The 27,414-nt window shown below is 34.1% G+C and overlaps 1 protein-coding gene across 2 annotated transcripts in view; it reads left to right on the forward strand.

The window, feature by feature from the left end:
• Nucleotides 1-303: 303 nt before the first annotated feature.
• The window catches only part of LOC108910884 (adenylate kinase isoenzyme 1), a 32,856-nt gene continuing 5,745 nt past the window's right edge, over nt 304-27,414 (forward strand). Inside the window, exon 1 of one of the 2 annotated variants that reach the window (XM_018715626.1) lies at nt 304-487. In XM_018715626.1, coding sequence (XP_018571142.1) covers nt 320-487 — 168 coding nt within the window. In that variant the 5' untranslated portion in view covers nt 304-319. Of the gene's footprint in view, nt 488-19,818; nt 19,931-27,414 lie in introns of those variants that run through there. The other variant, XM_018715627.1, reaches the window with a different exon arrangement.

The following is a 27,414-nucleotide window of genomic DNA, read 5'->3' on the forward strand; positions in this document are numbered from 1 at the left end:
AGTTGTTTTCAAGAAAACAATTAATTATCTATTTTAAATGCCCATTTTTGCTTCCTTATAAAAAAGTTCTAATTTAGATACAAATATTACTAAAACAAATTTTGGAATTTAAAAATGTAATATATCCGCTCTGTTGAGCTTCAATGTTGTTAAGCCTATACCGCGCATATTACCATGATAACAATATTTTTATTGGGAGAAAGTTATCAATCGAGGAAATAAAAAAAATATTATTGCGACCTTTATACCCTAGAATATATATATACGTCTCCGCATCATCTACATAAATTAATCAGTGTTATATTAAGACCAGTTAAGTATGTTCTCATTTTCAACAAGAATATGCACCAGATACTGTGTCGTTAGGTACCAAAACATATACATTAAATTCAAAAAAGCTAAACACTCCACAGGAATTGGTTATAAAAATTACGTGACACAGCATTCACCCCCTAAACGAGGTCTCAAATATGCAGTAGCTGTGGTGGTAAGTCTAGGAATAAAATTAGTTATGGATAAAGATTTATATTTGTATCTACTGTTGGCAGCTAAATTTAGACATCCAGGAGTAGTATATATGGTTAAAAAAAATGGATATTTCCACGTTCTATAAATTCTGAATTAAATATTAATTTTATGCGATAGGTTTTATAAATTTTTACCTTGAAATATTACTTGCTAAAATTAAAAGGTGTGCTCTAAATCTATGTCACAACTTGGAGAGGTTTTTTTGAGTGATTTGACACCAAAATATGATTGACTTAGATTGATGAAACTTGGGCTAATGAATTAATTAAAAACGAAAATTTAATGAATAGATCAAGTAATCCGCCAGCCAGTGGCCCAGTCCCAGGAAGAAGTCCAGAATTTGTATGTCTCTAAATCGAGGTGCATTTATTTAATTAATTTATTTAAGGCATTCATTTTCTATTTCCTATTTTAGTTTAAAATATGTGTATATCTCAAAACTAATTAAATTTAAAATATCTGAAATTAATCGTTTCACAAAAAAAGTTACACGAATCTTTTATTAAAATACATTTTAATTTATTACAATTTTAAATGCAATGTAAAGAAGAATCATTGCCGAAGAAATTAAATTTTTTTTTTTTGGCACTATATCCCTTTAGCTACTCCTCGGGCAAGTTAACATTTTTTGAAATTTTTTAACTTAAAATACGCTATATTTCGAAAACGATTGACATTTTAATCTAAAATAATCCAGGAAACAATCTTCTGAAGTTATACCACGGATTTGGAATGCACCCTGTATATAGATACAGACGTATTATGGACCAAATTTATAGAACAAAATACAATACCTATACAGGGTGGCAAAATGAAAACGAAACAGAGCCATTTTCAGGAACTGCGTCAAGATTGTAGAAAAACGCTCTGACCTGTCGATTTTAGATTAAATGGGGACATTCTTTGCTGGTATTTTTGACTCCGCCACTTTCACCCCCAAGCAAGGGTAAGCATCACCCCAAAATATTTAAATGGCATTGGGGGTTGAGCAATATTTCTTTTGAAAGCTCTTACAATTCTCTCTACAACAGATTTTAAATTTTATAATTCCGCCCAATAGGTACTTTGAAAAGAATTTATATTTTAAAATTTAAATTATGTTTAGTTGGTTACTTACTACTTAGTTGATTAAATGTTCAAACTGATCACCGCCCGCTTCCATGCAAGAATAAAGATTTTGTTCGAAACATTCGCGCACATTCCGAAGCATTTCCGCAGTGATTCGACGGCATTCGTCGACGATTCTTTGACGCAAATCTTCCAGCGACGCTGGCTGTGTTTTATAGATTTTACTTTTTAGGTATCCCCACAAAAAGAAATCAAGGGGCTATAAATCTGGTGACCGTGGAGGCCACTCAATGCTGCCTCTTCCCCCAATCCAATTCCGTAGGAAACTTTGGTCCAAATACTGACGGACAATTAACGCATAATGCGGAGGGATACCGTCCTGTTGAAAAATCAAATGATCTTCATCAAACTCTGGAACATTTTCAATAATATCAGTCAAGGCAGGGTCAATAGCGTCTTCCAGTAATTGCAAATACATTTGGCCAGTCAAATTACCAGGTAGAAAAAAAGGACCCACCAGCCGGTCACCGAAAATTCCAGCCCATACATTTAATTTTTCCGGTTGCTGTGTATGCACCTCGTGAAAAACTCTTGGGTTTGAATCGGACCAATAGCGGCAATTGTGACGATTTACCGTCCCGTTCAAGAAAAAACTGCATTCATCAGAAAAACAGATGTTAAAAAGGAACTGTGGATCGTTCCCTGCTCGCTCACTCATTATTTCGCAAAATTGCAAACGGCGGTCATAATCATCCTCATGAAGTTCCTGGACTAAATGTATTTTGTATGGATGGAATTTATTCTTCTTCAAAATGGTTTGTATGCTAGTTCGATTGATCCCAGACACAGATGCCAGCTGCCTCGTACTTAATGTAGGATCAAGATGAACTTGTCCCAAAACTGCAACTTCACTAGCTTCATTAACTATAGGTTTTTCAATTTCTCGTTTTTTATTGGCTACGTTCCCTGTCTCTTGAAATTTTTTTACTAACTCTAGAACATACTTCCTCCTGACATGTCGATCTTGATGTTGTTCATTAAATAGCTGAGCTGTTCTATTCGCACATTTATTGTTCATAAAGTAAAGCGAAATGATATCTACCCTTTCCGCAATGGAATAAACCATAGTGTTTAATTTTCAAAAACACAATTAAATAAACTACCAACCAACGCTTCCAAATAATACTAGAAAATAATTTGGAATCCACTAATTTTACGTTCATTGTGTGTGTATAGCATTCATTTCTGTTTTTTACAATTGTTTTTTTTTACGAAAGTGATAACAAATCGCCAAAAACCAATGTAACGCAAGAAATACTAAATTTATACCATTGGCGTACTTAAATACTCGAATGACCGACATTTTTACCTTTACTAATTGTTTAATAAGTTTCAACTTTAAAATCAAAATTCTTAATAAGTATTGGGCGGAATTTAAAGTATGTTGTAAAGAGAATTGTAAGAGCTTTCAAAAGAAATATTACTCAGCCCCCAATGCCATTTAAATATTTTGGGGTGATGCATACCCTTGCTTGGGGATGAAAGTGGCGGAGTAAAAAATAACAGCAAATAATGTCCCCCTTTAATCTAAAATCGACGGGTCTGAGCGTTTTTCTACAATCTTGACGCAGTTCCTGAAAATGGCTCTGTTTCGTTGTCATTTGACCACCCTGTATAAATTAGTAAGTACCGTTATGTCCCATATATCTATTTATTTTTGGCATATTCTAGGGATCTTAGTGGCATAGTCTTTAAGTATCATCACTATGGGCTCCTCACATTTAAATCTACATTAGTAAGACCATATTATTTCCTTAATGTGTATTAAGTCATCAATTTCTTATCAAACTGGCAAAATTGATTGATTTCGAGTATAACCTCTAGTAGTAATATCAGTATCAATGAAGTCATGCTTGATATCACGTGTAGTCTTTCATATTATAATTATAATTAATTGATACTTCACAACTATGATAAGTATTCAAACAGCAAGTCAAAATAAAAATTATTAGCTATCTTCTTAAGAAGCTTGAAACATGATATAAGAAATATATAGGTGGGATGATTTTTCGGGTTCTTATGCCATTCATATGCCAGTTACAGATTTTCATTGCATATCCTTAGCTTAGCTTCATTTCGATTCTTGTTCTTCCAAATGATTCGCCGTTGTTCTCTGAGGACGCTTGCGCCAATATCCTTAGCAGAATTTATGACGTCGGATGGAGCGGGGTAGAGCCGGATTATCGCTCTTTACTCACTTCATTGCTGTATGGAGGACGCTTGCAACTTCGCCACCGGTCTTATATCGTCGGTATCTAGGCCTGCGCATTATAGTAATGGAAGTTGGGTGAAATGTCCCGCTTGTGACGCCGATGATGTCAGTATCGTCGCACACGCCTCTAGTCCTTTGGAGTAACGCAGAGGGAGTTGCCACCGACACCTCTACTAGTGACTCATCGGCGCCTGCGTAGTAGGATGGTAGATGTGATCTCACCTTTATGGTATCACTGGTGCCGTTGCGTATCCTTTCGGCAGTATCAAGCATTCTTCCATAACGCGTTGCTTGTTCTTTATAAGAGGTATAGTCTGTACAATATGTGTTGAGACAGAATTCCAAGAAAAGAATAAGCCAATAAAGTTCTGTTATCGCAACTACTGTAACAATTTACCACGTCAGGAGAGTGGCTTGAAATTTTCCGCCAATGTCGACTGCGGTTAATTCTATGAAAGCGACGCAGAGGTCTTCTTGGAATTCTATCTCAACAAATATCGTATGGACTGTAGCCAGGTTCTATTCATCCCAAAGCCTTCTTCTCGATTTATGTTATTTGGACATTGTTTGATTATTCCCGTCTCACCAAGTTATAAGACTATCATTCTCACAAGTGTGGTAATTTGTTGTTTGTTCTTCAACGCATATTGGGAGGTGCCTGATTTTCCCGACTGATTGAGACTTAGACCCTTTTTTGTTCCTTTCCTATAATTATGGATCTTTTCGTCATATCTATACAGGGTGTAACTAAATAAGTGTAAAACATTTAAGGGGGTGATTCCTCATCGAAAAAAGATAGGATCTTTCATATAAAGAAACTTCATTGGAGCATCCCTTGTTAAGATAAAGCCCCTTAAAGGGGGTACATAAAATTTGTTTAACAATTTTTTTCACAAGCACTAAACAAGTTACAATATTGAAATTAACCTGACATTTTCTACTACCAAAAGGACACTTAGCCAGTAATTTATTTGGTTTACCCCATGGTTGTAAGGGGTGGAAAACGCAACCCCTAAAATTTATTTCCAACGTAACTTTTTGTCTTATTATTTGTTTACCATTTAAAAATTTATTTCCGATAGCCTGTTTCATTCTAAAAAAAAATGTCTCTTGAATTTTTTGCCCAAAATAAACCAGTTCGCAGCAAAAAATTATTTTACGAACAAGATACATATCGCCATAAAACGAAAATACGAAACTAATTTATCTAGTAGGCCGCTATTAGCGATACTGACAATTAAATTGGAATCAAGCTGTCAGTTTGTAAATTTTTGAAATTGAAGTAATACTAATTGTGTATTGTTCTGTTCTTAATTTGTTACTTTAATAATTCACTTGTTATTAAAATGGCATACACAAATGAGGAAATGGCTGATATGCATTACGTTTACGGTCTGTCGCAGGGGAATGGGTTAGAAGCTTCTACAAGATATGCTGAAATGTATCCTCAACGGCAGCATCCTTCACATAGAATATTTGTCTGACTTCATCAACGATTACGTGAATATGGTTCATTCAACAAAAGAACGCAGGATTGTGGTCGCCATCGAGAAGTAAGAACACCACAGCTTGAGGCAGCAGTACTTAATTTGATAGAAGAACAACCTACTACCAGTACTAGAAAGATTGCTTTCCAGCTAAATGTTGATCATATGACGGTATTTCGAATTTTAAAGGAACATCTCTTATACCCTTACCATCTGCAACGAGTACAGGCACTGTTACCGCGAGACTTTCCGAACCGTCTTGAATTTTGCAATTGGATGCTGGAAATGATTAGAAGAAATCGTGACTTTCTGAAGACGATCGAATTCACAGACGAATGTAGTTTTTCTCGGGACAAGATTATTAATTTTCATAATTACCACATATGGGCTGATGAAAACCATCACGCTATTGTCGAAACTAACCATCAAGAACAGTTTTCTCTTAAGGTGTGGGTCGGAGTTATTGGGGATTATTTAATTGGGCCTCATTTTCTACCTCCTCGATTAAATGGTGAGGCATACGTTCAATTTTTAAGAAAAGTGCATCCCCCCGTACTGCTGGAGGAAGTTCCTTTGGGCGTCAGAAGGGATATGGTTTTTATGCATGATGGGGCTCCCGCCCATTTTAGTCAAGTAGCACGTCAGCATTTAACTGAAACATATGCAAATCAGTGGATAGGTCGAGGAGGACCACAGAATTGGCCCGCTCGATCCCCGGATCTCAATCCTCTGGATTTGTCTACTTGGGGCCATTTGCAGCATTTGGTTTATCGTACTCCTGTTCGCGATGTAGAGGACTTAAGAAACCGCATTATCGATGCGTGCAGGGTAATTAGAGAGACTCCAGGAATATTTGAGCGAATACGTGGCTCAATGCGCCGACGTCTAGACGCATGCGTAATGTCTGAAGGTAGACATATTGAACATTTACTATGATTTCTACATGTTGTATGTTTTGTTATTATTAAATTAGTTTTGATTATTCCCCTTTAATCATTTAATGCAGGTAGTAACTACAAAATAACAGTAAATCCAGTCCGCATTTATGACGATGTATCTCTGTAGTTGTTCGTAAAATAATTTTTTACTGCGAACTGGTTTAATTTGGGCAAAAAATTCAAGAGACATTTTTTTTTAGAATGAAACAGGCTATCGGAAATAATTTTTTAAATGGTAAAAAAATAATAAGACAAAAAATTACGTTGGAAATAAATTTTAGGGGTTGCGTTTTCCACCCCTTACTACCATGGGGTAAACCAAATAAATTACTGGCTAAGTGTCTTTTTGGTAGTAGAAAATGTCAGGTTAATTTCAATATTGTAACTTGTTTAGTGCTTGTGAAAAAAATTGTTAAACAAATTTTATGTACCCCCTTTAAGGGGCTGTATCTTAACAAGGGATGCTCCAATGAAGTTTCTTTATATGAAAGATCCTATCTTTTTTTCGATGAGGAATCACCCCCTTAAATGTTTTACACTTATTTAGTTACACCCTGTATAATCATTCCCGTATACTGTATAACCCAGGGGTAAACAGTGAATAAAGCCGATCTTTTACTCTCTTACTGATCCTCGTTCGATTGATCATATTTTTTTGTGGACGTCTAGAGTTGATGACTGGTTTTACTTTCTGTTCTTTATAACCATTTCCCTGTAAAACTTCAATGAATGGTTCCAGTTCAAAGCTTAAATGTTCCGGGTCTGAAATGCTCCTAGCTCTGCTGATTCATGTTAGTCCTTTTTTGTATCGGGTGATTGTTCGAGTTGTAGGTATCTATCAATACGAATGGGTTTCTTGTAAACACTATGAGCCAACTGTCGCTGATTTCTACTTTTTAAGACATCCAGGCAATCCAACTATCCCTCTTTTCTTCCTTCATGTTGAATTAAAAAAAAGTCAATGTTATTCTTACCAAGTAGTCAAGTAATGAACATATCATTCACATATCGATACCAAAGAGATGGTCTGAGTTCAGTTGTTTCCAGTGATATCCTTTCAAAATGTTCCATGAAAGAATTTATCACTACTGGACTCAAGTGACCCCATGGCAACACACAAAAAGTAACTGTTAGACAAAGTTTACTACTTTGTACTTTAAATGAAGATGTGTATCTTATGTATGAAACAAATTTTTTCAATAAAATGTAATAGCGTAAATAAAAAGTAATCACATGTATTTTAAGATCCGAAATATAGATCATAATTCCACTGCCGACCTACAGATCAATTGACTCCTTATGAAAATTAAATTTTAATACATCCAATATAAACAAATCTATACGTTTTCAAATAAACGCAATTTAAATTTTCTCTCATTTATTTATAACACTTTATTATCTACCTTACTATTAATTTCAGAAACGAATTTCTCTCTTATACCCAGGTGTTCAGTATTAGCTTATTCATTATTTATACCTAATTCAAGAATAGTTCTGTTATCCCCGTAATTTTGTTCTATTGATTTATTAAAAAGCTTGTTACTAAATTATTATGAATTTGTACCAATAAGTGTGTCCAGAGTTCGATATACATGACCAATATATGTATAGATAGTTATAGAAATGAACGGTTGTGTCTCAATGCACAAGTATAGTAAAATCAAATTTCTATTTATATAACTTGCTACGTGCATATACATAATTCGAAATAAAGGATAAAAAAATCCATTTTTCTCTGTCTATAGTACCTGATATTCTATTTTTCAAACCTCATATTAGTGCAGCTGTATGAGGAAACGAAATTTTGAGAAAAACAAAATAACGGCTATTCGTATTTATTATTTAATTACAAAAACATAATTTTATATTCCAAATAAACAGACAGATAACAGTTATAACTGCTATAAGTTTTATATGATAGAAATATCAGTAATTGGATGTCATGAGCAGAACAAAATACCTGAGTATGCTGGAAAATCTGTGGTTTTAACTTACAATTATAAAACTTAAAGTCAGATATTTTGTGGCAAATAAATACCCAATATCAGACTGTTAGAGGTTAGAGGTTTTGCAGAAACATTTTTGAATGAGTACTTCCAGGAACATTTCTATAAAGCTCAGTGAAATAATTATTGGAAAATTCAAGTTAAATTTAAAACAGTTTAAACCGCCTAATATAAAGAATACTATGTATATATTACCATAGCCTTATAGAAATCATAAACAAGGGGTTCTATAGAGACTGCAACTCCCCTTTCCTCCATTTACACTTTGATTTTTTATCAAAATTGCACAAAAAATGCATCCTATGGTAAAAGCCAACAACACAAAAAATTTCTGATGACCGTCTCCACCGAAATTATACTAAGAACAACTTAATAAAGCCATTCTTAAAGTTAAGTTATACTTAATTTGTTAACGTTTTTCACTAAACATGAACCGTAGGTACTTAGAAAAGTACGTCTTTGTAGTGGCAACAATGCAGAAATCTAGTGACTTCTAGTAATTTTCGTTACTCTATGTTAAGTCTCTCAATTCTCTTTGTTTTTCTTTAATTCATGTCATGGACCTATTATAAGAAGATATAAGAGCAAAAACCATAGTAAAAAGTAAAAATTATTGATTTTGATTACAATGAATTTTAACTGACCTCTATTAACAATAATACCTGCAAGCAAATTTGTTATGTAATTCGAAATATTGTGTAAAATTAAACTCGTCCAGTGTAGAAATGTCAAAATATGTACAATGTAATCTAGGAAAACCCATAACCTACCATTTCTAAAATATACCTATAGATATATGTAATTCATTCGAATATCCTTTTTGTATTTCTCTTAAATTAAAAGTATGAACTGTAGACACAACAACACACACGTACCTATATTTTTGGCTGTCCTGCTTCTGCATATTCTGCGCAGGCTCGAAACGTCTTAAATAAAAGAACATCTTAAGTAGCCGTTAAACGGAGCCCTTAAATTTAATCATCTGTTTGCATACTTTAAGAAAAGCTTACTTAAGAATTACTTATTTTTAAGTAGGTAATGCTTAGTAACTTCGGTGCAAACGGGCTCATGTCTTAAAACCAACAAAAGCGATTTATCTCGAAAACCGTCTATTACCTATATCAAAATAACTACTAATAATTAACTTTTTTTAAAGAACATGTTCTGAGCATCTAAATATAATTATTTTTTGTTAGGTAGAATATTTGTCAAAATTAAATAAAAAAATAAAAGACCGGTTCTAACATCAAGCAGTGGACACTTTTCTGGTATACACTACAATAAAAATTGTAATGTGGTTTAAAGTTGGAACACTAGAATCGTTAAGTACACTTTTGGAGCTCAATATCTCCGTTAAAAGGAATGTTAGTAAAAAAATATAGGGAGTAAGTAGTAGAGATGTTTTAAAATCTTATGAGCTTTGACCTTCATATGCGCAGAAACATAATTCCGACCGTCGCCGTCGCCTAAATTATTCTACGTCCTAAAAACGTTACACCTATTATTCATAGTCTCTTTCGAGCTCTAGCGTAAACAAGCCTTTGATCCGATTACAAATATCATAATAAAATGCCCTATTCTTTATTATTTTAATTTAAACAGTAAAAATATATATAACGAACGTTCGCCAGTTGACTTTATTGATGCCCGAGCGCCTTAGTTCATGTCTACTTGTAATGATGCACATGGTCTAGTTCTGAGTCAATGTTTTCACAACGTGCTTATTAGAAGAATTATGGGGATACGCCACGCCTTTCGCGCATTTCGCGGCTCTTGAGATATTAAAAGACCTCTACTACTACTTTGACTTCCTCTATGTGTTCTCAAGATATTAGTAGATACTACTCGTATATCTATATAAAAATATATAAATTATAAATGTGGAATAGTATAATTACTATTTATTATTAGAAATACAGGGAGGTCCGAATTCTATGCAGGAAACTTCGAGGACAGATAGATCTCTTTAAAATAATATGTTTGCCTTATAAACATTGATCTGGAACGGCCTCGTTTTAGAGATACAGGGTGTTGAAGTTGTTAAAAAAATATATTTTTTGTTTATATCTCAATAAAATTTGATACAAATAATGTACGATAGTAGGCCTTGCATTCCTTAAAATATGACAACTAAAGGTTTAACCAGTGGTGTACAACTGGACAGGGGTCACCCCCTTTTTATAAAAAAATCCTACGCCACTGTATTTTTTACAAGTTATTGTAACGGATTTATATTCTAATGCACTAAATACGTAAAAAGGTGACTTGAACTTTTTCCCTAAGGTTCACCATTTTCAAGTTATTCATACCAATACAATCCCCTTGTGGTAGACACTTCAGATCATAATATTACAAAATATGTTTATGCTTAAAAGTAAGTCCAATTTGTAACATCAACAAAATTCTTTCCACATCACCTGTGAGGTAGTGTTCCTGGTGTGTTTTAGTTTTCTCTGGAGGCATTATCTTTACAAATAAGAACAATTTAAATCAAAATTATAATAAAAATACATTTACCAAGCAACAACAACTAAACAAGAAACAAAATTAACGTTACGTATTTACATTTACAGCAATTGTTTAAAATGTGAACCACCCACATCGATACATTTCTGACATCTTCTATTATTGGAACTAATTGAAACTAATATCATGTGGTGGTTTTCTTTTAATTCATTACACCTGTCTTCTATTTGCTGCAGCAGTTGTGGTCTAGTATCTATTGGAGTAGAGTAAACTTTTCAGGTAGGTCACCCCAAACATAGAAATCCAAGGAGTTTAGATCTGGCGATCTGGCTGGCCAAGACACTGGACCCTCTGCACCATTATGGTTGACATTGGCATTTGTATTATCCTCCTAAAATGCGCAACGAGCAACATCCATTTGTAGCCAGCTATTTTGTCGTATATTTAATGGAACATCCTCTAATCGCTCGTCTTGTGAACGTAGCCTCATCGGTCCAAAGTATTTCTAGTAAGAATTCAAACAACCACTGATAAAAATTCAGACGTCTCTCCGCATCTCCCGGAAGTAAATTTTGCACAGGTTGTAAATGGTACGGATTTCTGCCATCCTTACGTAGAACTTTTCAAATTTTCGATTTACTCACCCCAAGTTGCCGAGACGTTCTTCGTGTACTTAGCCGAGGATCCCCGTCAAATGCTTTTAAAATTTAATTTCTGTTGCTTTCATTCCTTTGTCGTGATTTTCCAAATATTGTTTTAATCCAAAAAGATGAAAGCGATGAGTGTAAAGAATTTTGTTGATGTGCTTACAAATTGCATTTGCTTTTCGGCATAAACATAAATATTTTTGTAATATTATGGTTAGAAGTGTCTACCACAAGGGGATTGTGTTGGTATGAATAACTTGAGAACGGTGAACTTTAGAGAAAAAATTCAAGTTACCTTTTTTACGTATTTTGTGCATTAGAATATAAATTCGTTACAATAGCTTGTAAAAAATACAGTGGCGTAGTTTTTTTTTTATAAAAATGGGGGTGACCCTGTCCAGTTGTACAATACTGGTTGGATCTTTAGAGCTCATATTTTAGGGAGTACAAGGCCTACTATCATACATTATCTGCACTAAATTTTATAGAAATCGGTCAATAGATTCCGGAGATATAAACAAAAAATAAATTTTTTTAACAACTTCAACACCCTGTATCTCTAAAACGAGGCAGTTCCAGACCTATGTTTATAAGGCAAACGCCTACTATTTTAAAAAGATCTATCTGCTCTCGAAGTTTCCTGCATAAAATTGGGACCACCCTGTATATTTCACTTACACGTAAATATTTTTTTGCCAAAAAGTAAGTTTTACGTCGATATCCAACAGATTTGGCCATAACTGAAATAATTTTCCTTTATCCTTAAATAGAATCAGTAGAAATAAGTATAGCCGAAACTGAAATTATTTGCGATTTACAAATGTCCGTTTTTCTAAATACAGTGTCACTTTGACAAGCAACTATATCAAGAATATTTTATGGATACAGTGTTGTTCTATATCGTGTGTTACTAATGTCCAGACGTAATATATGTTATGGTAGTTGCTCTAAGGTAAAATAATATATTACATTATTTTGAATTTATTAAACTTGAATTTTTATCTGCTATTAGACCTTATACGTGCGCTTATAATAACATTATGAAGGTTTAACTAGTTAATTTCGATGGGAGTATATAAAACTATTGTTTTTATAGTAACAATATTAATAAGATAGTGCAATATTTGCAGTAGTATAAAATTTTTCACTATGCTACATCGTTTTTCAAACTCTGTTTCATGGTTACAACTATTTTTGAATTAGGTAATCAACAAGGTATTCGCGTATCGAAATATCACAAATTAGACGAAATAAAAAAATGAATATTAGAAATAGATCACTATTTTAATCTTCCAGCATATACTATTGGAGCTTCTCAACGACTAAGCGCGTTACAAATCGAAGAGAGCGATAGCTGCTGTGAAGGTACATGCTATATCTCTCTCAATGAATGTGATTGGCTGTTCCTGTAACGTATATATAGAGGCGATCAGTCGTGAGTCAATAACGTTCGGCGAGAGAGAGAGATAACATGCACCTTCATAGCAGATGTCTCTCTCTTTACCTTGTAACCCGCTCAGCTACCTTCAGTAGAATATATTCGAATATTTCAACTATCAATAATATGTACTAGGTGTCTCATAAAAAGCGATGCATGCTATAACTCCGTCATTTTTTACTCGATTTCAAAAAACAAAATATTATGGTTAATTGCTCTAAAATACTGTAACCTCATTTTTAAGACCAATAAATGTTTATACTAAATTAAAAAGGTACTCTAATATACTCCATCAATGTAATAAGAATATTCCAGTACAATAAGATACATACAGAGTGTCTCTGACAGGCTGGCATGCAACTCGACCACAGGTTACTGCGATCAAGTTAAGATAATTTAGACCAACTTAGCTATACCTATAAAAACTTCAACGCCTACTATACAGGGTGTTTCTGAAATAAGTGCGTTCCTTGAAAAGGGTGATAGAAGGCACGAAAATGAGCAACTTTTCTTAAGATGGTCTAAATGCTTCTATTTTCGAGAAAATTAATTAAGAAAATTAACCATAAATGTAAGCCGATCTTGTGCATTTTTTGCACGTGCACGGACAAAATAGTTTGGACTCGTTGCATGAGTGAAGCGCTTCTCTAATTGACTGACGTTTCACATGACTTCCAGAATGTCCAACTGACATATCAAGGACGTGGACGGGAAAGGCCGCAACATTTTTTCGAGAACGAAGAAAATATCATAAACCTCGTGGAGGAAGATCCGAGGCGCAGTACTCGCCACATTGGCCGAGAAGTGGTTGTATCTAATAGTACCGTGTGGCGTGTACTACGGAAACAATTATTACACCCCTACCATGTACAAAGGGTTCAGGCATTAAGTAATAATAATTTTCAGCCCCGTTAGGTATTTTGCTAGTGGTTTCGACATCAAATAGCACAAGATTTTTTATGAATGAATGTTGTTTTACTAAATTTTTACAACATTCACTATTGGTGTGATGCAAATCCTCACGTTGTACAAAGTCTCGGTTCCAACAACGGTTTTCAGTGAATGTATTGTGTGCTGATTTTTGCGACATATTACTCGGTCCAATAGTGTTACCTACACGTTTAAATATTGCTGCTTATTTAGAGTTTTTAACAAACGCCTTACCAAATTTGTTGGAAGACATCCCTTTACATATTCGTGCCCAAATGTTCTTCATGCATGATGGTGCCCCTCCCCATGTTTCTTGTGCAGTTTGTGAATTTCTACATTCCAACTCCCCGGAAAAGTAGATAGGACGAAATGACCCTGTTCGTTAACCAGCACGAGGTCCGGATATGAACCCTCTACACTTTTTTATTGGGGTGTATGAAACAAAATGTATACCGATGCTGGAGATCTCCAACACCGTATTTTGGCTGCAGCAATTTTGATCGTCGTTTGAAAGCATGCTTATTCCTTTAAAAAATTCCCGTTTATATTCAAAGTAAAAAATTATGTGACAAAAATAAGAAAGTTTGTCGAAAACGTTTTCCAACGGTGGAACTATCAAAATATTGTATTCATTATGTTTTTTTTTTATTTTTTTGGAACGGCCCAAATATTCTTAAGACGATTTTTAGGGAATATGTTAATAAAATTTAAGAGGAGACAAACAAAGTTCTGTTAAAGCCGAAGACTTTCCTATTTTACTCGAAATCTACAGCAGATACTATAATTGACGAGAGACAAAACATCTTAAAACACCAATATTATAACGTGAATTATAAATTAAATAGTCGCAGATGTAGACAAAGGGCTATTTACAAAAAGTATGAAAAATGTAATTTTGTTGCATATCCAACGAAATTAAACCAATTAAAAAAACGTTCTCAAATAAGCTAAAACAATTTTAGGGTGATATTTATGATACTACAATCATATATTTCAATAATCGCGGACTTTTATATATACAGGGTGAGTCAATGCTGTGGCAAAGTATTCACTTAAATACAGGGTGTTCCATTTAAAAAAATACAACTTTGGTCAGCCCTCCGAAAACGAATCACCCTGTATAAGTCAAATTATTGTTAAAACGTGCATTTCTTGTCCACCCGAACCTATTTTGAAATATTTTACCTCAATTATATTCTAGCGATAAAGGTAGGTTGGTCTACATCGTCTTGTTTTGATTTCAAGCATTTGTGACCAAGTAGCATCCCGTCTTTTCAAGGATGCCATGTATTGATTCACTACCCGTTAAATTACATTTATTAGACATCTACAACTGGCTAAATCCTTACATGAAAGAAATTAATTATTTTTAGAGCTCCTGAAATCTAGTTATAAACATACATCTAATATATTTGTCTATCTGTCATATCTAAACCTCGATGTCGTTAGGAAATCCAACATGTACAAATTATTTACTGAATTAGTCACAAATTAATGTAACCTTTGGTTGCTGTTTCGTCACATAAAAATTGTCAGTACAAGATTATGACTATCAAAATAACGTATAATAACGAAGTGTGACATGACTAAGGTGCATTTTAAGTATACAGAGCGTTCCGGAAATAATAAATTGGTGGGTGATAAAGCATAAAAAGTAAAACGACTTTTTTCTATGGACCAAACCGAAGACGATACACTGGTCAAAAACTATAAATCCTCGATCTAAATATATTAGAGTAATCGTCCTATTGCAGGGAAATTTTAGATTCCAAGGTTTTTTATACCCTAGAATCCACTGGAGGTAATATTATTACACTATACAGGGCGTTCCTAAATAAGTGTCGCAACGGAAAACTGTAAATTCCTCATGAAAAAAGAAACATTCTTTTCCTCTTCCATTTTTCTCTCCGGGCTTTCGTTTTCGAGATACACGGTGTCAAAACTTTAATTTTTTTAAATTGTTTTGCCAATATCTTACGATCCGTTTGAACTACAGGACTGAGTTTTTGTACACGCATTACCACTATTAATAGCTACTTTTTCGTACCCTTCTCGAATTCATTGAACGTGCCAATGGTGGAGATTTTAAGGTATCGTAAGGGTTTTTCCCTCCTAACTTTTACGCCACTGGAAAAAATAACATTTGACAGCAAATTCTGAAGCGCCAATGAATTTTACACAAAAAGAGTTCTCTTGGTTCATTGCTGTAAAGTTAACCGTTTTCAAGAAAATGACTTTCTATGAACAAAAACAAACATTTTGCTAACGTTTCGAAAATCTTTTGTAATTTAAAAGATGGGTAGTAATAATTAAAAATTTTAACGAAATTTAACAGCATTTGCAACAAGTAGCTATTAATAGTGGTAATGTGTGTACAAAAGCTCAGTCCTGTAGTTCAAACGGTTCCTAAGATATTGGCAAACATCTGAAAAAAGTTTTGACACTGTGTATCTCGAAAACGAAAGCCAGGAGAGAAAAATGGAAGAGGAAAATAAATGTTTCTCTTTTCAAGAGGAATTTACAGTTTTCCGTTGCGACACTTATTTAGAAACACCCTGTATTTCTGAAATTCATAAAATTGGAACGACTGTTGAAATGGAATGTAATGTATTCATTCTATTTTGATCTAAACAAAATATTTATACAGGATGTCCCGTAATTCCATGTAACACACGCCTGATATGTATTTTTATTTAATATGATTTCCAGTTTGAAAGGGTGGTAATTGATGAAAAATATTTTTTTTACTCAAAAATTACTAATTTTTTGGAAAAATTGGAAGAGCAAGAAAAGATTCTAAATACATAGGGCCACAAAACCGTAATTTTAATTTTGATTCATAGCCATCTAGAAAAAAGTTCTCACCAAAACATCAGGAAGAGTTGTTTGTTTCCACCACTTCGAAGTGAAGGGTGCAAATAAAAATTTATTGCTAAAACGTAGTTCCATTAGTAGCACATACATACCAAATTTCAAAATTTTAGGTTAAGCCGTTTTTGAAAAAAAAGATGAAAACCAAATTGTTTGTTCACCCCACAAACGCTAATATCTCTGCAGGGAGGGCTCAAATCGAAAGAAAAGATGTAAAAGACCCCCCCCCCCCTAAAATAGGCCATAGAATACCACATTTAAATATTGAGGTGGAATTACGGGACACCCTGTATATTATAGATAGCTCTCATAATGACTATAAAAACACATTACACAGTGAGTAAAACCTCGAGACCCTAATTTTTAAACTTAACTATATTTTATTTATATTTCAATTATCCGTCATAATTACATTGTATTCCATATCGCAGTATAAAATAATTATATTTTTCAATTTTCATCTTTTTCTTCCTCGTCCTATTCTTCCTGTTTTAACCCGTTTTGTTCACCTTCATCAGTTTCGTATTCTTCACCTTCTTCAAACTCTTCAGACTCCATCACTTTATAATATTGAGGATAAAGATCATGTCCATGTTCATTGGCCCCTTTTCTTAATTGCTCATACTGATCTCGAGTTAAATTTAATGAGACAATCAAAGCCGCAGCTTCATCAACAGAGTAACTGGAAACCTCTTGTTTTGAAGATCTCCAAGTTTTTAAAATTTTTCCTGCTCTTTTTGGGGACGTTTCCGTTGCTTCAGTGAGTAATTTAGCTGCATCTACATTTTCACCTTCTCTTAGTTTCGTGGAGGTAGCAAATGATAATTTTTCTGTGGATGGTTGTTCATGAATTTTTCTACGTTTAATAACGACAGAACAAACTTCGAAATTTTTAGAGGGACGACCACCCCTTTCTGATGTAGACGCTTTACGAGAATCCTGCAGGCAGCGAACAACAACCTTGAGGAAATTTATTTCTTCATTCAGCCAATTTTCGAATTTACTGAAGAAATGTTCCTTTTTTCGATTTATTTTTCTCCATCTTGCAGAATAAGGCGCAAAGAATGCCTTTCTTGTATATGTGGTAAGGGTTTTCGTTGCATTTTCATCAAAATTTGTGTGGAAATGCTCTTTTAGAAAGTCAAGCACACGGTTTTTTCGCACATCGACTGATTCGCGTGAAAATTCCATCATTATTTGATGTAATTTCATTCGTGTTATAGGTTCATCAGCCATTGTAATAAAAGATTATAACAAGCAAAGAAAAACAGTGCAAATAACAAATAACAACACAGAACTAACAAACACAGAAGGGAAAAGCCACGGAGCACACTAAGTACTGTCCGACACAAAAGCTGGTGAATAACTGAAGTAAATCCATTTGTACGCCCGTATAAATAGGGCATTTACAGCCTTATCTGCAAATATCTGCAGGTAAATTAAGTGTAATTATGTTCCCAGGTATCCTGGCATTCATTTGAAAGGTATACGGAAGTACATATATTCTCGTGTAGTACTAAATGACGTAACGACCTAAATTAGAGAATTTGCAAAAAATTACGTGCTGGCTATAATCAGTTAACAACCATTAAGGTTTAATTCAATAATTACCTCAGGTATATGAAAAGGAACAAAACGATATAATAATTCGCGTTATGTTTAACAGATTTAACCGTTTATAACGTCTACATGCTCAAATCGACCCAATATTTTCTAAAAAATCAGTTCAGTATTACAGGTATCTGCCGTGTAAATTTTAGCGTTAAAGAAAAAAGTGAAATTTTTAGATTTCGATCGGATTTTTGACCACTGTGCGATCGGCGACAAGTTTTTTAAGATATGAACATTTCGAAGTTGTTAGATTTTGACTATCTGATGTTAAGTTTTTCGAATGTATATAATACAATGTAACATTTTATTTTATATACAGGTTCGGAAAGTCCCCATGGTACATCGGCCGTTACGTGAGAGCGATGAAGTAAGTCATAGAAATTCGTGCAATAGACAAGGATGGTTACATTGAAGACGTTTCATAATCTGAATAGTCACTTCCACTTCTGACCCGAAACGGGCGGTGACTATTCAGATTATGAAACGTCTTCGCTATAGGCATCCTTGTCTATCGCACAGATTTCTTTACTTTACTTTGTTGCTCTCATATAAAGGCAGATAGACCATGTGGATTTTCCAGCCCCGTATAAGATAATCTCATTAATTTTTTAGAAAAACATGGCCCCAATGTCAACTAACTTTTTCTTATTAATTAGATACAGGGTACCGAAAACGAATGGACCATACTTCAATGGTAGCTTCCTTGGATGAAAATAAACTGGTTTATATCAAATAACCTTGGAATAATGTTGCTTTTTTAAAAAGTTACTCTCATTCATAAAAATAATCTATAATTCTTTAAGGTATCAACTTGATCCAAATTCAAATCTTGCCTGAGTTTTAGGACACCCAATATATGCTTTATTTACATTAATAGTGTGATATTTAGGTACACTAAATATAGTTGCGGCTGTCAAATGGTGACATTTCACTTTAAGAGAACAAAAACAAAAAAAATACTACATACATTTTTTTAAATTTAAATTGCCCCGCATTCAATATTCCCCCACGTTCAGGGGAATTCTAGTAAGGACTAGAACCTATTTTATTAAATGATACTTATTGTTTCATTTCTGTAGATATTAGATATCTTCTATCCTGTTTATCTCTTATTAAGACTCACGCAAAATACAGTTCTGCAGATAATACCCCTTGGAATGAATAACTTGGCCCGCCACTGACTGTTATTAAAATGAAATAATGTTGTTACTGTTTCTTAATTATAGGTTCAGTCATTAAGATACACTTCATTGAACACGATACTACGTGTCCCGAAAAACCGTCTATTTTAAAACCTGAAAACAAATGGGTAAACATTAAAAAAGTTGTAAGTCATTACGTGAGCTAGACACCTTATAATAATCTTTTGATATCGGTATGTACAACTAAACACATATCAAAAAGTTGATAACATTGACGGACCAGACACATTATTATCCTTTTGTCTTGTTTACCGAAGCCATGATTAATCCAGTTGTTTCATAAAATAATTATTAAAAAATGTTGGCAAGGCTGATGGTTTGTTTTCAATGTCGAGTCCCCGCGAAACAAAACAATTAGGTGTTCGCTTAGTGGTTATTCTCAGCTTTGCTCGTCTGCTCGCCCGTGTCTGACCTAGTGACCACTGCTAATCCATCGTCATCTATTTGTTTATTTTTCTTTACAATGGTGAGTAAAATTACCTACAAAATAAGATTATCCGAATAGTTTTTATTCTTAGTTACAAACGCGAACTGAACAAAACTCGGTTAAGTCGAAAATGAAAATTATTTTAATGTAAGTACGTTACTATTTACATTCGTAGTACACAGTGTACGCTTATATTTAGAAATGTAGTTCCAATGAGATAATTATTAATTGTTCGTGATATGTAATACAAATTTTATACATATTTACTGTTTACATAAACCTAAAACAGCGGAATTTAAATTGCCACATTTTTGGCACGTTTTTGAGGTTTATATAGACTTTGATGAAGACTTTGATATAAGTTTGTGATACTCCATACTGTTTTAATTTACATTTTCTAATTTAGGATCGAGGTAGACATGTGAACTATTTCAAATATTTATACAAAGGAATTATATAATTCAAGATTTCTTTGTATGTATTAAACGAGAGATATCAAGAGAAATGTAAGAGCTTGTTTTTTTAAAATCTACTAGATCTTATTTGATGAGAACTGATTAGGTATAAAATATATCAATTATACAGGGTGTTTCTAAAATATGGTGCCAAACTGAATTAATAGAGAGATACTGTCATTCTTTTCTCTATACTTACAGTTCTTTATAAAGGATGTCCCAAAAGTAACGCAAGTTAAGACAAAATAGAGCGCTATACGACGGATTAGCCAGTGAAAATTGTGAAAATTCATTACAAGTAGGGAGAGTGTGCAGCTGAGACTGTGCGCAGGTTACGTGGAATATTCGGTAGAAGGAACGCCCCGAACGAAACAACAGTGAAAAGATTAGTTGCCAAATTTGAACAAACAGGTTCGGTTGCAGACAATAAAAAACAAGCCGGCCTGGTACTAGCCATTCAGTCGAAAATATTGCTAAAGTGAGTGATAATGTGTTGCGGAAATTCCCGTAAGCTTAGTGCGTCATCAGTCACTGAAAGCAAACATTTCAAAAAATACAATGCAGCGGATTTTAACAAAAAATCTGCATCTGCATCCATTCAAGATTCAGCTAACCCAGGAATTGAATTTAATGCATCGGACAGTCATTGACTGGATGTTGGAGAATCAACAAGTGGACGGTGATTTTGCTAAGAAAATCATCTTTAGCCGATTTGGGGCAGGGACAATCTTCGGGTCATTCAACAACAACCGCTGTAAATTCAAAGAGTAACGGTGTGGTGTGGATTTTACGCTAGTGGGGTGGCTGATCCGTTCTTTTTTGTTAATACAACTAATGTCCAGTCGCGTTAGACAAAAAAAGGGCTTAACCGGGAAAAAATTAGGGACCACAATTTTATTGTTCTAACCTTTAGGGGGTGTCAATAGTAGTGTAAATTCAGAATCGCGACTGAATTCCACCCCTGCATCAGCCGCCATCTTGAATTTAAGGAAAAATCGTTTTTGCTCAATATCTCGGCCATTTTCAACTTTACAACAAAAATGGTAAGAACTTAAGTTGTTTCAAATGAGATTTACTACAACTTATTTAATTACAAATTTTATCGTGCGATCGATATTTTACAAGTTAAGGGGGAAAATAATGACAAAGTATAATTATTGAATTATCTCATTTGTTATTGACTTTACGACATAAATATACATAAACAAAGTTGGAAAGAATTATATTTTCTACAATTTTGATCTCTTTGATTTTTTCGCTATAACCAATATTTAAGGTCTTACGCTTGCGGTAAAGACGCGAGCGTAGGACCTTGAGGGAGTTGGTTTCAAAGGAATTCTTTTTGCTCAATATCTCGGTCATTTTCAACTTTACAACAAAAATGGCAAGGGCTTAAATTGTTGCAAATGCGATTTTCTACAACTTCTTTTGTCACAAATTTTATCGTGCGATCGATATTTTTCAAGTTAAGGGGGGAAATAGTGACAAAGTATAGTTATTGAATTATCTCGTTTGTTATTGACTATACGACATAAATGTACATAAACAAAGTTGGAAAGAATTATATTTTCTACAATTTTGATCACTTTGATTTTTTCGCTACTACCAAAATTTAAGGTCCTACGCCTATGGCAAGCCTAACTAAACTCAAGGGATCAACATTCCATAGGCCTGACGTCACCGGCAGCTGGCCATGAACAAGAATGGTCCAAACTTTTTAAGAAAAAATAAATATTAAAAAAAATGGCTTACACCTTTAACGCTTGCAAGAAATTTTATAAAGAAGAAGAGGCAGAAGTCGCAACTATCTTGCAAGCAATGACATGTAGATTAGGTCCATTAGGGATACCACGTAAAACCAAACGCGCCTGAAACTCTACCCCGGTGGTGGTGTGGAAAAGAGTTTGCCAAAACGATTTTCATATTGTGCCTTTACCGCAAGTGTAGGACCTTAAATGTTGGTAGCAGCGAAACAATCAAAGAGATCAAAATTGTAGAAAATATAATTCTTTCCAACTTTGTTTATGTATATTTATGTCGTAAAGTCAATAACAAACGAGATAATTCAATAACTATACTTTGTCACTATTTTCCCCCTTAACTTGAAAAATATCGATCGCACGATAAAATTTATAACAAAAGAAGTTGTAGGAAATCGCATTTGCAACAACTTAAGTCCTTACCATTTTTGTTGTAAAGTTGAAAATGGCCGAGATATTGAGCAAAAACGATTTTTCCTTAAATTCAAGATGGCGGCTGACGCAGGGGTGGAATTCAGTCGCGATTCTGAATTTACACTACTATTGACCCCCCCTAAAGGTTAGAACAATAAAATTGTGGTCCCTAATTTTTTCCCGGTTAAATGACAACCCGACTGGGCTATATTAAATTTTCACAATCTTCACTCGCTCATCCGTTGTGTAGCGCTCCATTTTGTCTGTGTTTACTACATCATGAGGCCCTACACAATGCTGCCAACTCTTATGAATGAAAGTGGCGCAAATTCAAATCCTGCCTTACTTTTGGAACACCTTTTATTATCTATTGCATTAATCTTGAGGGAATAGTTTTTTCCTCACTCACTATGTCAGAGATGCAAGGAGTAATTAAAGATTTTTTATCTTAAAAAATTGTCTGAAACAATTCCCGTAAAATATTTTTTTTTGGAATAGCGTCTTAAGAGACAGACAATCTGCACCGTTTGAGAGAAAATTTACATAAATATTGATAATATGTAGTTAGAATATGGCAAATTACGTATTGTATTGAAATTTGGGAGCTAATGAAAAAAGAAATGCATTATTTCTCTGGGACACAATAATTGTTTCCTACGTGTTTTTTATTTATTTTGATTGTAATACCTGAACAGTGTTTGAGAGCAATCCATAGCACTTTTGATTTTCGAAATATGTGTCACCAGTGCTTAAAAATATTTATTATTTTTCTCGGATAAAAAGACTTCAATTTATTCGCTCGCCTCCGCCGCGCCACTGGGATTGTGAAAAAAAACTTATTTCATAAGATTATTGCAATAATAATCTAAAGACCAGTACCGAGTTTCATTTGGATCTAATCAATAATAATCACTCATTTGTGAGTTATTTAAAAATATATACAGGGATGGCCAGAAGTACCTACGGAATAAAATTTATATCTTTTGAATGAGTTAATTTTTTTTTAAAACGCCGAAACACTAACTGATTTTGATTTTTTCCCATCTTTCGGTTATATAATAATTAATTTTTCTTCAACCCCCTAACCCCCAGCTACCCCTACTTTTTTTTCAAATGGAAACATAAGGCATGAGGGGGCACGTTGAAAAGCTTATAGAAACCGTTTGCACATTATTCTTAACACACAGTTGATGTTTTACTCGTGTATAAATTTTGACATTTTTATCTTTAGCCGATTTAAAGATAATTAAGGAAAACCATTTGGAAAGTAACAACTTCAACACAATGTATCTCGAAAACAGGTCTTCTAAGAAAAAAACTTTACATGAACTACCCCTATTATTTTCTCATGAGGTACTGCACACAAGTTTTTTTTGAAACATGAACGGGACACCCTGTATAATACCAGTAAAATTAAAGATTTTGACTAGGCGAAAGATGTAATTCTCAAACTTACTATTTTCAATTTTAGATTGTTTTTCTCCATTTATTTCAATTACTTTATATTAAAATAATAACTATGGGTTAAATGAATCGACTATAATGAGAAATTTTTAGCATTGTTAGTAGTTGTATAAGAAATGCGTCCTTTATGCATCCTTTCTACAAAATTCGAGAGAGTTAAAAGATTATTTTTCTGCTACTTCTATTTTTTATTTACTAATGAAAGTGCTTCATTCAACTACTGGGTCAATATTTACTAGAGCATTGCCCTATAATCTCGTTTAGTTATCATTAGATTTGATAAAAGTGGAAACTACAGTACTACTTAAAATCATTCTGTTGGTTATTTTTACTTGGTAAAATAAATATTTAGTGGTGCCTACACACTTTGAGAAATGGAACTCTTAAATGATACATATTACTTTAATGAAGTGATATAACTAGATAAGTTAAATTAGATCTATTTTAGTCGGGGTCAACTAAGGTCAATATCATATCATTTAGGTACGAGGGCTGTTCAGAAAATAACCGAACATTTTTAATTGCGCGCTAATTGAGATATTTAGTGATGTGCAGTTGCACATAACCTCCTCTGTAACAACATATTCTTGGATTGTTGATATCTCATTTAGATTTCGTGATATTACATGAATGCAATGTGTTTAAGTGTTAGTGGCGATTTTTGAAATGTGCGATTTTCTGGAACAACGACGCAACGTAAAATTTTGCATGAAACTGGGGAAAACTTTCACGGAAACGTGGAACAAGCTTACGGAGAGCTTTAGGTCGTACGGAATGTTACGAATGGTTTTTATGATTTAAAGTGGTGGTCAATCAATTGAAGATGATCCTCAACCAGGAGGGCCTTTGACTTCAACCGATGACTCTCTCCTCTTTCAGAAAGTCAATGATCTGGTGCGTGCAAATTGTCGATTGACTATCAGAGAAATTGCAGAAGAGGTTAGCGTCTCAATTGGATCACTCCATGAAATTTTTACTTAAAAATTGAACATGCATCGAGTTGCAGCAAAATTTGTTCCTCGTCTGACCGCACAATAGAAAAAAAATCGCGTGGACGTTTGTGGGCCTTTGACTNTTTTTATTTACTAATGAAAGTGCTTCATTCAACTACTGGGTCAATATTTACTAGAGCATTGCCCTATAATCTCGTTTAGTTATCATTAGATTTGATAAAAGTGGAAACTACAGTACTACTTAAAATCATTCTGTTGGTTATTTTTACTTGGTAAAATAAATATTTAGTGGTGCCTACACACTTTGAGAAATGGAACTCTTAAATGATACATATTACTTTAATGAAGTGATATAACTAGATAAGTTAAATTAGATCTATTTTAGTCGAGGTCAACTAAGGTCAATGTCATATCATTTAGGTACGAGGACTGTTCAGAAAATAACCGAACATCTTTAATTGCGCGCTAATGGAGATATTTAGTGATGTGCAGTTGCACATAACCTCCTCTGTAACAACATATTCTTGGATTGTTGATATCTCATTTAGATTTCGTGATATTATATGAATGCAGTGTGTTTAAGTGTTAGTGGCGATTTTTGAAATGTGCGATTTTCTGAAACAACGACGCAACGTAAAATTTTGCATGAAACTGGGGAAAACTTTCACGGAAACGTTTAAACTTTTGGAACAAGCTTACGGAGAGCTTTATGTCGTACGGAATGTTACGAATGGTTTTCATGATTTAAAGTGGTGGTCAATCAATTGAAGATGATCCTCAACCAGGAGGGCCTTTGACTTCAACCGATCACTCCCTCCCCTTTCAGAAAGACAATGATCTGGTGCATGCAAATTGTCGATTGACTATCACAGAAATTGCAGAAGAGGTTAGCGTCTCAATTGGATCACTCCATGAAATTTTGACTTAAAAATTGAACATGCATCGAGTTGCAGCAAAATTTGTTCCTCGTCTGACCGCACAATAGAAAAAAAATCGTGTGGACGTTTGTGGGCAACTGTTTGCACAATCCAATGACGATGAAACATTAATTCAAAGGATTATAACGGGAAATGGAAACTGGGGTTACGACTACATCATTCCGACTACACCCCCCCTCTCTCCAAGAAAGCCAATCCCCCCCAATCCGATCTCAAACTCATGCTTACTGTTTTTTTTTCGACTTTCATGAAATTGTTCAATTTCAATTTTTGCCTCAAAGTGAAAAAGTGAACCGTGTGTACTATCAGGGCGTTTTATATACGTTACGTTAAAAAATCCGCAAAAAGACACCAGAGTTGTGGCGAGAAAACTCAACAATTCAGCTTTGTCAATTCGTCAATTTTGTGCCAAAAATCAGACTATTTTCCATCCTCACCCTCCTAACTCGCCGAACTTGTCTCCTTGAGATTTTTTCTTGTTTCCGAAATTAAAATCAATGCTGAAAGGACGCCGTTTTCAGACTATTGGTGACATCAAAGAAAGCAAATTCGTCATATACTTTAAAATACTTTCAAATGAAGCTATCCAGGACTGCTTTGCGAAATGGAAACACCCATGGGAAAAACGTATGAATAGGGGAGGGGAACACTGTGAAGGAGACAAGAACCAATAATGTATAAAATTAATAATAAAGGTTAAAAATAAAGTTCAATTCTTTTCTGAACAGATCTCGTATTTGTACAAAATAATTAATTAATATCGATTTACATAAATGTTCTTAATTAATTTCAAGTACTTTATTTATTCGTACTTATACAGGGACTATGCACGTAACATTTTACATACATTATAGATGGTTCCGAAAATACAATCCAAACTTATATCTTTTAATGGAGCACCTTGTACAGGGTGTTAAAAAAAAGAGTGTAAAATATTTCAGGAGGTAATAGTATGAACCAAAATAAGCAGAAAAGTCTTAATAAACATGGGTCCGCAAAGTAACGGTTGCGGATATATGGACCACTATTCGTTTTTCAAACATTTTATTTTATTAGGAATAAACCGACAAAGGAAGCTTTTAACAAACAAAAAACAAAGTTACAGAAGATGTTCAAAGTGCCCTCCGTCCATTTCCAAGCAGGCACGACATCTTCGTCTCAACGATATTCGAACTCTTTCGAAAACACCCTCCTTGGTTTGGATTTCTTGACACTTTTGATTAATCCGTAGCTGCAGCTCTTCCAGGCTATTTACAGGAGTACCATACACTAATGTCTTCAAATATCCCCAAACAAAGAAATCTAGAGGGTTCAGATCAGGCGATCTTGGAGGCCATAAAACAGGTCCGGCCCTTCCTACCCATCTATGTGGAAAAGTTTGGTGTAAATGCTCTCTAACGGCCATGGAAAAATGAGCTGGAGCACCATCATGCTGGAACCACATTTGTTGCCTCTGATTCAAAGGAATGTCTTCCAAAAACTCATACAGTGTGTTCTGCAGAAAGTTGAGGTAAGCAGCGCCTGTTAATCGGTTTGGTA

Source organism: Anoplophora glabripennis, unplaced genomic scaffold, assembly GCF_000390285.2.
Source record: "Anoplophora glabripennis isolate ALB-LARVAE unplaced genomic scaffold, Agla_2.0 scaffold728, whole genome shotgun sequence".
Lineage (NCBI taxonomy): Eukaryota > Metazoa > Arthropoda > Insecta > Coleoptera > Cerambycidae > Anoplophora > Anoplophora glabripennis.